This window comes from Octopus bimaculoides, chromosome 28, assembly GCF_046866305.1.
Source record: "Octopus bimaculoides isolate indiv1 chromosome 28, ASM4686630v1, whole genome shotgun sequence".
In the NCBI taxonomy this organism is placed as follows: Eukaryota; Metazoa; Mollusca; class Cephalopoda; order Octopoda; family Octopodidae; genus Octopus; species Octopus bimaculoides.
The window spans coordinates 10,912,855-10,925,637 of NC_142955.1; the positions used below are offsets into that span (position 1 = coordinate 10,912,855).

The 12,783-nt window shown below is 34.5% G+C and overlaps 1 protein-coding gene across 2 annotated transcripts in view; it reads right to left on the reverse strand.

The window, feature by feature from the left end:
* Window positions 1-12,783, reverse strand: part of LOC106878561 (uncharacterized) — a 400,746-nt gene that overhangs the window by 387,026 nt on the left and 937 nt on the right. For both annotated transcript variants that reach the window (XM_089344659.1, XM_089344660.1), the window contains exons 2-7: window positions 10,377-10,448; window positions 8,600-8,671; window positions 4,468-4,539; window positions 3,238-3,309; window positions 2,823-2,894; window positions 1,668-1,739 (exon numbers count right to left, since the gene is read on the reverse strand). In XM_089344659.1, the coding sequence (XP_089200785.1) occupies window positions 1,668-1,739; window positions 2,823-2,894; window positions 3,238-3,287 (194 nt within the window). In that variant the 5' untranslated portion in view covers window positions 3,288-3,309; window positions 4,468-4,539; window positions 8,600-8,671; window positions 10,377-10,448. The remainder of the gene's footprint in view (window positions 1-1,667; window positions 1,740-2,822; window positions 2,895-3,237; window positions 3,310-4,467; window positions 4,540-8,599; window positions 8,672-10,376; window positions 10,449-12,783) is intronic.

The following is a 12,783-nucleotide window of genomic DNA, read 5'->3' on the forward strand; positions in this document are numbered from 1 at the left end:
GCAAAGAAGAGGAACGGATGAAGGCAAAGAAAATGAACAGGAGAAGGCAAAGAAAAGGAACAGGAGAAGGCAAATAATTGGAACAGGAGAAGGCAAAAAAGAGGAACAGGAGAAGGAAAATAGGAGGAACAGGAGAAGGCAAAGTAGAGGAACAGGAGAAGGCAAAGAAGAGGAACAGGAGAAGGCAAAGAAAAGGAACAGGAAAAGGCAAAGAATAGGAACAGGAGAAGGCAAAGAAGAGGAACAGGAGAAGGCTTGGAAATGGAACAGGAGAAGACAAAGAAGTTGAACAGGAGAAGGCAAAAAAGAGGAACAGGTGAAGGCAAAGAAGAGGAACACGATAAGTCAAAGAAGTGGAACAGGAGAAGGCAAAGAATAGGAACAGGAGAAGGCAAAGAATAGGAAAGGAGAAGGCAAAAAAAGGAACAGGAGAAGGCAAAGAAAAGGAACAGGAGAAGGCAAAGAAGAGGAACAGAAGGCAGAGAAAAGGAACAGGATAAGGCAAGGAAGAGGAAAAGGAGAAGGCAAAGAAGAGGAACAGTAGAAGGCAAAGAAGAGGAACCGGAGATGGCAAAGAATAGGAACAGGAGAAGGCAAAGAAAAGGAACAGGAGAAGGCAAGGAAAAGGAACAGGAGAAGGCAAAGAAGAGGAACAGGATAAAGCAAAGAAGTTGAACAAGAGAAGGCAAAAAAGAGGAACAGGAGAAGGCAACGAAGAGGAACAGGAGAGGGCAAAGAAGAGGAACAGGAGAAGGCAACGAAGAGGAACAGGAGAAGGCTAAGAAGAGGAACAGGAGAAGGCAAAGAAAAGGAACAGGAGAAGGCAAAGAAGAGGAACCTGAGAAATGCAAAGAAGACGTACAGGAGAAGGCAAAGAAGACGAACAGGTGAAGGCAAAGAAAAGTAACAGGAGAAGGCAAGGAAGAGGAACAGGAGAAGGCAATGAAAAGGAACAGGAGAAGGCAAAGAAGAGGAACAGGAGAGGGCAAGAAGTGGAGCAGGAGAAGGCAAAGAAGAGGAACAGGAGAAGGCAACGAAGAGGAACAGGAGAAGGCAAAGAAGAGGAACAGGAGAAGGCAAGGAAGAGGAACAGGAGAAGGCAAAGAAGAGGAACAGGAGAAGGCAAAAAAAGGAACAGGAGAAGGCAAAGAAAAGGATCAGGAGAAGGCAAGAATGAGGAACAGTAGAAGGCAAAAAAGAGGAACAGGAGAAGGCAAAGAAGAGGAACAGGAGAAGTCAAGGAAGAGGAACAGGAGAAGGCAACGAAGAGGAACAGGAGAAGGCAAAGAAAAGGATCAGGAGAAGGCAAGAATGAGGAACAGTAGAAGGCAAAAAAGAGGAACAGGAGAAGGCAAAGAAGAGGAACAGGAGAAATCAAGGAAGAGGAACAGGAGAAGGCAAGGGAGAGGAACAGGAGAAGGCAAAGAAAAGGAACAGGAGAAGGCAAAGAAGAGGAACAGGAGAAGGCAAAATGAGGAACAGGAGAAGGCAAAGAAGAGGAACAGGAGAAGGCAAGGAAGAGGAACAGGAGAAGGCAAGGAAGAGGAACAGGCGAAGGCAAAGAAAAGGAACAGGTGAAGGCAAAAAAAGAAACAAGTAGTGAAGACATTTGATATTTAGAAATATATTGGCGACGAAATGGTATCAACAAAACTGATTCAACTTACATTCTCCTTAAATTGGTTAGATTCTGGAAAGCTCCTTCTTCAATATTCGTGATTTTATTATTGCTCATATCCCTGTAACATGAAAGTGATTTTCTAATTGAGTACATTAACAATGAAGTTGTGATATTATGGGCAACTAATTATGTTGAACATAAAAATCACATAAATGGTATAAAATTAAGGAACCATTATGAATATTGATATTCTAAGGAGTACCAATGAGTTGAAGTTTAGGTCATATTCTCTTTTATTTTCTGACTTGCGGATTTCATATTTTTATGGTACGGAAAAATTTACCTGTAAATTTTATAAAGTAAATTATTTATCAATACAATTTTATAAAGACAATATGTATTTAGGAGCAAGGACAGTTAGAGTTGCTTTTTATGTATAGTTTCGTATCATTTGAGGTGATGTGTGCTAATCATGTTCATGGTGATATTTTATGCATAGAACAATAACGCTTATTCTTAAACTGATATACGTCACAATTTGGTTGTTTTTCTAGTTATGTTTTACGTATATGTATCTGTATGCATGTATGTATGTATATATATATATATATATATATATATATATATATATATATATATATATATATATATATATATATATATATATATATATATATATATATATACATATACATATATATACAGAGAGAGAGAGAGAGAGAGAGAGAGAGAGAGGGAGAGATAGAGAGAGGGAGAGAGAGAGAGAGTGAGAGAGAAAGGAACGAGAAAGATGTGGAGTAAGAATTGGTTTCGAGAAGAAAAACTTAAAGAGGAGCGGTGAGCGAGCGAAAATGAACCGATCGTATAGAAAACTAAAGAGAATACAATGAAAACAAGAAGGGGTGGAGAAGGAAAGAGAAATAAATATAATATAATAAAGACAGGTGAAGATATAGAAGGCGGAAGAAGAAAAGTGAAGAAAAAGACGACGGGAAGGAAAGGGGAAAGAAGTAGTATAGGGGAAGCAAGAAACAGGAGAAAGATTAAGACTAGGAGAAAGACAAGAAGAATATAAATGAGACAGAGACAAACATCCTCACACATACATTTGCGTAGAAAGTAAAGAGAGTGAGAAAGCGAAGTAGTAGGGAAAGATATTTAATACGCAAGATATTTAATTAGCAAGTCTGATTCAACTTACAAATTCTCTAAACTGGTAAGGTCTTGGAAGGTGTGTTCTAGAATATTCGTGAATTTGTTAGTACTCAATTCTCTGCAACATAAAGGTAAGTTTATAAGAAATTCATAGGGAAAGACGTGTGATAAGATATCAAATATTACGGCTAGAAATTAAATTTGACATTAAAGAGTGAATTAAATGATATATAAAATAAGAAATTGCAACGAATATTCATATTAATAGGATTACTTGTGGGTCTATAAAAGTGTGTACTACTAAACAGATATAATTTGCATCCGTCAGTTATGTATATATAGTTATATGGGAATGGGGAAAATAGTAGTGGAGGAAAAACAACATTGCAAGGAGAGGAAGACATTGACATATAGAGATACATCGTTTATGAAATAGCATCAACGAGACTAAACCAACTTACATTATCTTTAAATTGGTAAGGTCCTTGAATGTTCCTTGTTCAATGGTCATAATTTTATTATTAGCCAGCCAACTGTAACATGAAGCGGGGTTTATAAGAAATATCAGAGGCAAATTTGAGATAAAATATAAACTTTAAGAATAAACTATTATGTTTAACATGAAAGTGATAATTAGAGAGAAGTAAGTAATAATTATATAAAATAAGAAATTGTGATGAATGTTGATCGCTATAGGAGTTACAATGGATCAACTCCTAAAAAATATATATTGTATTCCTCTTATTTGTGTCTACTTGTTCCAGAGATTTTTAATTTGACATCCCATAAATTATTCTGTGGATTTATATTTTACAGCATTGGATAATTTATTTGTAATTTTTGTTATGTAGATTATTTATCACACATTATTATATAATGACAATATCCATTGGGGAGGCTAAAAAGTTGGAGTAAGTCTGTTGTACAAAACCATTATTTGTTTTTCTGGTGTTTAGTCACATGAATTGTGATGATGCGTATAAACATCTGAGTGTCATACTCGGTGAATTATGACCTAATGAGAAGTTAGATTTTCCTGAAAACTTTCAATGCAACATTATTCGTTTGTATTCATTTATGCTTTATTTATATGTATTTATATATACGTATACACAGAAGGAAAACTGGGAAGCTAAAGAAAAGAGAAAGAGTAGGACAAAAATGAAGAAAGAAAGACTATGACAAAAAATGAAAAGGGAAACAAGAAAGAAAGGGAGAAAAAAGAAAAGAAGTGAATTGTGAAGAGAAGGAAGAACGAAGGGGAAATATATGGTGGATGAAGTGGTGGAGAAGAAGAGAAAAAATAGGATGAGGAGAAAAAGAAAAAGAAAGGTTGGAAAAATTCTGAAGGAAAAGGAATAGGGAGGAGAAGGAAGTAGTAGTAGTAGTAGTAGTAGTAGTAGTAGTAGTAGTAGTAGTAGTAGTAGTTGAAGAAGAGAATGATATAAAAGAAGGGGAATAAAAGAAAACGAAAATGAGGGAACAGTATGGTAGAGGTATTAATAGCGGAAAGACAGGAAAAAGAAGAGTATAAAAGATAGAAGAAAGACTGTATGTAGTACTGTATGTAGTAGAGAGAAATAGACACCATACACAGTTTTACATACAGATAGTGAGAACGAGAGGAAGACATTTAATATATAGAAATATATCATCAATAAAACAGTATCAACAAGACTGATCCAACTCACAGTTCCTTTAAATTGGTCAGGTTTCGTAAGGTACGTTCTTTAATTTCTTTGACTTGGTTATTATTCAGGGATCTGTAACAGGAAAAGGATTTGAAAAGAAATTGTATGGGGGAAAATTTGTGATAAAATATCATGTATAATGTATAATCATAAAATATCGTATATAATCATGAAATATCATATATGATCATAAACTATCATGTATAATCATAAAATAAAGAGATATTTATAGAAAATCAGAGATTGTGATGAATGTTGATATTAATAGGAGTAGTGATATACAAGAGTATACTTCTGAAAAATATTGTAATTGTACTGTATGTGTATTTAGTTTTCCCAGAAGTTTTAAATCGTATATTCCGTTAATTATTTCATGGCTTGTGGATTTTTATATTCTATTGTGATTTGCCTGAAATTATTGTCATGTAAGATTATTTATTTCACACTTTCTTTTTGCGACGTTGGGCAAAGTAAGCCTGCTGTATAAAACCATTGTTTTTCTCGTATTAATTCACATATGGATTGTGGTGGTGTGTATGAACATCTGAGTAGTATCAGATGTCATACTTCCGGTGATTTGATTTAGCTGTGAGACTTTCCTGAAAATTTGCTATACCACACTATTATGCTTTATGTATATACATCTCTATGTCGTCATTGTCGCAGGCGGCGGCGGCGGCGGCAGCGGCTGCTTTATCTCATATCCGTGAATTTAGTTTCTTCTTAGCTAAATGACTTTATGGTGCTGATGGCTCTGTAGATCAATTATTGCATAGAAAAGTCGATGATATTGACTGTTTGGTAATGTTGATGGACGAAGTGGTTGATTTTGTTGAACTTTCCTTTCCTGTCATTTGATTTCTTCCTTTTCTCGTCTGGTGGCTTCGAAGATTTTGCTTCCGATGGTGATAGAACACCACCATTTGGTACGGTTTCAGGTTTATGTTTCAAACGATTTAGGCTCAATTCCAGTGACTTTCAGTGTTGTTTTGAGTTGGCCCTTGCATCTTTTCCCTAACTCGAGCTTCTGCGTTGAAGGACAAATGGGAAAACAAAGAAAGGAATAGGAGTAGGAGGACAATTAAACAAATAACGAGAAGTCGAAAAAGAATGAAAAGAAGGAGAAAAGGAAACTGAAAGAGAATAATGAGAATGGTGAGAAGGAGGAAGAGGTGATGGACGAGTAGGTGGATGAGGAAGAGGAGGCAATGATTGAAGAGGTGGAGAAGGAAGAGAAAAACAAAACAAATGTAGGAAAAAGAAAAGGATAGAAGTAGAAAGTAAAAGCTTTTTAAAATGAGGATATTGTGAAGAAGAGAAGAGAAGGAGGATGAAGATATCTTAACTTTTCTCTCCAAAAACTCAACGCCAGTTTTTGAAAAAATAGACTTAAATTGGACTTAAAGCCATGGTTTTTAGCGTAACATTCCCAGAAATGCAAGAAGTTATTTAAACTATCCTGTGATCCTTCCCAATCAAAAAGACGTCATCAATGAACCGTAACCAGAGTGCTGGTTCCTGACCATGTAAGGATTTGAATGTCTTCAGTAACTGTGTCTCGAATTTCGTATTGATGATATTAGCGAAATTAACTGCCATGGGGGTACCCATGGCACCCCACCCCCTCGTCTAGTGGTAAAAATTTTGTCCAAACTTCATTGTGTTACTTCACAAACTTTAATAACTTACAGAGAAAATTAGATTGGAAAACTCTTGTTTGACCGTTTTTCAAAGGGATTCATGCATGCTTCAACCCCTTCATCGTAGTCAGTATTGGCATATAGTGAAGACCTCTCATCGTGGTCATCCATGAATGACTACCTGCAACCTTTGATTTTCGCATCTTTTCAAAAAGACATCAAGTGCTAAGAACCTTTCTGATGAACTTATCTGTTCCGAAGAGGCCAACCTTCTGTGGAAGTTATACAGGACATTCATTCCAGCCTTCTTTAACCATTTGCCTGTGTCATTACTCACAGTTCTTAATGTATCAATTATCACAGGTACAATGTTTATACATTTCATATTCCAAATCCTCACAATCTCGAATTTTAAGGGGTTGTTTCTTTTAAACATTTCTTCTTTCTTCACAATCCTAGTATCAGCTGGACATGATCGTCCTCTCAGTAAATTCGTTGTTTTTCTTGTCAATTGTTGTTATATTTGATTTGTCATTTTTTTTTATCCGTTTGTAATTTTCCCACTCAGGCACCCTTTTTACCTGATAATTATACAAAATATTCCCAGCTTCAAATCTCCATTTCTGACAAAACTTCCAGTGCAAAGCTTTCACTTGGTCTTGCTTTCATTTTTTTAAATTCTCCCTTTGCCAACTTGGAGCATTCTGCAACAATGTGTGCCATTCTTTTATCCCAAATTCCACATGCTCTACACTTTGCTGACACCTCCTCATATACATACTTTCTCAAGTTGTTTGCAGCGCTTGCTCATGAGCTGCTGTAATAAGATCCTGCGTCTTTTTCAATTCCCCTTTTATCAGCCAAACCCAGGTTTTCGTTCCACATACATCCTCAGTGGTTTTCCAAAACGGACCATGCGAAGGTCTTTCTTCAATCTGTTTAATATGCTCTCTTTAAATTTCAACCTTATCCTTTTCTCGTATTCCACACTTGATCATTTGTTCATTATCATTTCTTACCGTTAGTAACTTCTTCGCTGTTCTGTAGATAATCTACTAAGCCGTTTTGTTCCATCTGCACACACTCTTCCACAACAATGAAACCTCTGCCACCCTCGGTTCTCTTCAATTACAACTGTCTTTCGGGTTGCGGGATTCATACATAGTCGACAGCTTTATAATTTTTCGAGTTTCTGTATTACGTTTTTTGTCCAATCTACAGTTCCAGTTCTACATCTGATGACGGGCGCTTCTCTTGAATTTATTGTTTCAATACCATTTTTCAAATACAACTTTGGCAGTAATATTTTTTCATTCACCTTGTATACTCCCTTTTTGTAATTTGTTCCATCTCTTCATGTTTTATCTCATCTACCTTCAGTATTCTCAAATACTTATAAAACTATCCCTTTTCAACAGCTATCATTGACATTTCAATTCTCTGGCTTTTTTTAGAATCTTCTCCGTTTCATTAACAATATAGAACACTTCAATCCCGAATCTCATGCCTACATCTTTTGAGAGAATGCAAACAATATGTATAGTACAAAACTTTCTAGCTAATTCGTATTTTTCGCATAGACAGAAGATAAACAAAACTGAAGTATATCTCTCTTTAGCCAGCCAGGTTCTAACGTTGAAGTAATGATAAAACAAAATCGAAATATATCTATAAGTTGCCAAGAAGCTTTAAACTTTAAAGAAAAATAATCAAAATATATCTATCCTTGGCCAACATGATTCACACGTCAAAGAAACAAATAAAAACATTAGCCAACAGGATTCGGGCGTTGATGAAACAAATAAAACAAAATCGAAATATGTCTGTCATTATCCAGGAAGTTTCCAACGTTAAAGAAACAAATAAAGCAAAATCGAAATATATCTGTCGTTAGCAAAAAGATTTTGAAAATTAAAGACAACAAAACAGAATATCTTTCATTAGCTAACAAGAAACGTTGAAGGTGGACAAAATGAAGACGAATATAATGAAGAAAATAGGAATTAGAAGAAATGATAATATATGGAGATTAAGAAGGAGGAGGAGGAGAGGAGGAGGAGGAGAGGAGGAGGGGAGAAGGAAAAGGAGAAAAAGTAGATGATGATGAGCAGGAAGAGGATGTTATTGATGATGATAAAGAAAGAAGGAGAATTAAAAGATTATAATGAAGAAACAAAGGTGGAGAAAGAATGAAAAGAAGTATATATGATAACAAAGAACAAGAAAATGATTAAGGAAGAGGAGAACAAAGATAATGAGAAAAATAAGAATAGATTGAAGGAAAAAGAGAATGATATAAACGAAAGAGAATAAAAGGGATGAGAAGATGAGGCAAAAGAAGGAGAAATGTAGAGGAAAGAAATGAAGCACAATGCTTGGATGTTGTAGAGGCGAGAAATCAGGGAGAAAAGAGAGAGAGAGGAGGGTAAGACATTTAATATTTAGAAGTACACTGTCATTGAAATAGTACCAACAAGCTTAATCCAACATACAATATCTCTAAGCTGGTAAGGTTTTCGAAGGCTCTCTCAGCAATATTCGTGATGCTATTTCCATTCAGATTTCTGTAACATGAAAGTAACTTTATAAGAAATTCTATAGAGCAGATTTGTGGTAAAGTATAAAATGATATGGATAAACATGTAAAATATAGAATTAAATTACATTTATATAAATAAGAAATTGTGATGAATGCTCATATTAATAGGATCACCAGTGGATCGATACAAGTTCGTACTCTAAAAAAAATATAAATTGTATCTGTCAGTTATGTGTAATATAGTGGTGCTAGTTTTTTAAATCTTCATTTTTTAAAATTATTTTCTGGTTTGCGGATTTTATATTTTATATGGTTGTAATGTAGATTATTTATCAAATAATATTTTATAAAGACAATATCTGTTTCGGAAGCAAAACAAATAAAGTATATCTGATGCATAAACACCATTATTTGTTTCTCTGACTTGTAGTCTCACATTAATTAAGACGTAGTGTGAAAATATCTTAGAAGTAGTGGCTGTCATTTTCTTGTGACTTATGATGCATTGAGCTATGGTACTTTCTTAGAAAATCTGGATGGAAATATTATATACATATAATTCTGCTTGTTCGTTCGTTCACACGTTACGGTTTACCTAGTTAGAAAGAAGAGTGAGAGACGGAGGGAAGAAGAGTGAAAGAAAGAAGGAAGATGTATACATACGTATGTATGTATGCAAGTATATATATATGTGTGTGTGTACGCTAGATGGCGAAGAGGCGAAGAACGAGAGAAAAAGAGGGAGATAATGGTGTTAACAACGTGAGGTAGGGGAAAGTAATAATTATCATGCTAAGATCGAATGTGTAATGTTATTGCATGGTTAATTGAAGGGAGAGGCGAAAAGAGAGAGTCGGTGTGTGTTAACGCTGAGAAGTGAGTGACATTGCTGTTACGTTGTGTGGTTAGTTAGAAAGAGGTAGAGAGTAGAAATAAAGATATAAACATGTTACGTGAATGGGCATGTATAATAGTTTAAGTGAGAGGCAAAGAAAAAGTTAGAGTGAGTGAAAGAGAAAGTGAACGTAAGTGAGGGAGAGCGTGTGAGTGATTATTGACTGAAAGGAACGCAATAGTGGAAAGCAGTTACATTTTATACGTGGTATGGTAGAATATTGTGACAGCCAACACAAATAAAAGTTTAGTTGTTATAGTTTTTAATGTTCAACTGTTTCTATACTTTTAATCCATCAATGTATCTATGTGGATAGATAGATTCATTGACGGATAGAAGATAGAAAGACCGATGGCCAGATATACCGACACATAGTTAGATCAAAGTGAAATAATCTTAGCAAATAGCTGCTGTGGATGTTACTTTCATCTACTTATGTGTGGCAGCCGAAAGGCTGAAGCTATGTTGGAGTACCTCAATTATTTAGGTTTCTTCAAATTATTTGGTTTTAATGTTTGTCTATATTTTTAGAGTAAGCAGCTACATACATCAACAAAAATATGCGTAGAATATGATAAATAGATAGATAGATACATAAATACACCAGTAAGTAGATAAGTCGGTAAGTTGAGGCATTGATTGATCGCTTCTTCAATACTGCCTATTTTGAATTGTACATCTTCTAAGAATCAAATGTTTCAGAAAAATACAATTTCGTCACACAATTTTCGAAATACCCGTGGAATTTCCACGGGTACTGTTTGTATATGTAGGTTTTTAATACATAGAAATATATCATCAATGAAATAGTATGAACAAGACTGGTCCAACTTACAGTTCCTTTAGACTGGCAAGATTCTGGAAAGGTCCTTCTTCAATATTTGTAATTTCATTATAATACAGATTTCTATAATATGAAAATGAGTTAAGATTGTATGGAGCAGATTTGTGATACACTATATAATATTACGGATAAACAATAATGTTTAACATCGATATAAAAAATAAGAAATTGTGATGAATCTTGATACCAATATGATTTCTGATTGGTCGATACACGTGTGTACTGAACAAAATATAAATTGTATCCGTCATCTATGGGCATCTTACATTTCGTTAACTATTTTCTGGTTAGTGGATTCTATATTATATTTATACTCTGTTGAATAACTTGCCAGTAGTTTTTGTACTGTAGAGTTTTTTTTACACTCCTTTATGAAGACAATATTTATTTAGGAGGCAGGAGAGTTCGAGCATGTCTGATGTAGAAAACTATTATTTCTTTTTTTATGTTTAGTCTCAGGTGAATTGTGGTGATGTATTTGAACATCTAAGTAACAGTGGCTGCTATACCCCAGGGGATTTATGGTTTGAACAATGGTACTCTCCAAGAAAACCTGCTGTTTTCTTGTGTCAAAAACGACACAATTTAATGTTTTGTAATTGTGCTTCATGTATATATATATATATATATATATATATATACCATCCATTTTTATATTATATATTGTATATTCCATATTCTATATCCCACATTAATTTTACAAGAATATAAATAAAACATAAAAAACAGACAGAGTTAGAACTCTTTTAAACAAAATAATATAATCCTCTATACACAATCATACAAACCCCCTTTTTTGTATTTATTTTTACTCACATCCACCTTTGGAAACACCCTTTCCCAATACATAAAAGAAAATTGGAAAAGGTTCCTGGACGACTGTTTCATACTCTGGAATGAAAACACAGATAAACTCTTGAAACTCAAAAGTCTATTGAACAGTGTAAACCCAAACATACAGTTCACAATGGAGTACAACCAAAAGGAGCTCCCATTCTTGGATATACTAATTAAAAAAATAAACCTAAAAATAGAAACGGACATATTTTACAAAACTACAGACGCCAAACAATATCTACTATTTGATTCATGCAACCCAAGACACACCAAGACAAACATCCCCTTCAACCTTGCAAGAAGGATATGCACAATAGTGTCAGAAGAAAATACTAAAGACTACAAACTACAAGAACTCAAAAACACACTAATTGACAGACACTACCCAGTTCAACTCATAGAGGATGGAATCAGACGTGCATCACAAATTAACATAGAAAACTTAAGAAAAGTTAAACACAGCAACACACATTCCCCGAAAATACTGCCGTACATATCCACATACAACCCCAGAAACAAAGAAGCCTTCACCATCATCACCCAAAACATACCAATGCTACATAAGGACCCCAAATTAAAGGAAATTTTACACACACGCAAAATCATCAAAAGCCACAAACAACCAAAATCACTGAAAAAGATCCTCACAAAGGCAAAATTATTTTCCGAAACAACAGATGCGAAAGTAAACAAATGTGGTCGACCAAATTGTGCAACATGCCCAAACATTCTAGAAGGTTCAGAATTCCTCTTCAAAGAAGGACACAAATTCAAAGTTAAATCTAACTTTACTTGTGCCTCAGAAAATCTTATTTATGTAATAAGATGCTCAGGCTGCCACGAGAACTACATAGGGTCCACAGGATTATCGCTCAGACGTAGATGCACTCTGCACCGCCAGCAGATTGCACACCCAGAATACCGAATGATACCTTTTAGTGATCATATTGAGAAATGCGCAAAACAAATGCTACCACAATTTATAATCTTTCCTTTTTATCAATGTGCCATTAAAACACCAACACAGATTAGAATAAATAAGGAAACCTCTTTCATTCAAAAATACAAACCCAAACTTAACCATTGCTAACACATTTAAATAAGGAAATTCATCACCCCACTGAGGAAAAAAAAGGGGAAAAAATATAGAATAAAACTATGGTAAATTAATCAAATTCTACCACCTCCTAGATTTCGATTATCTCCCCTATACCGGAAGAAATCCCTAATTATCTCCCCCTATCTAGAACTCTTCTCTCTCAGACTGGAGCGAACACGACACAATGAAGTAGAGAAATTTGAAAAGCCAACACGAAACCGGTTATTTCTCAAAATACAATGTTTATATACCAAAAAGATTTTATAACATTTTTATAACATTTTTCTAACATTTTTCTGACATAATTTAAATATATACTTTAACCAAGTAACACAAGCCTTCTGTAGTTTTTTCACTCTTATTATCTTTTATACATCCAACCACGTGCTTTCACATACCAACTTTCTCACCTATATATATATATATATATATATATATATATATATATATATATATATATAT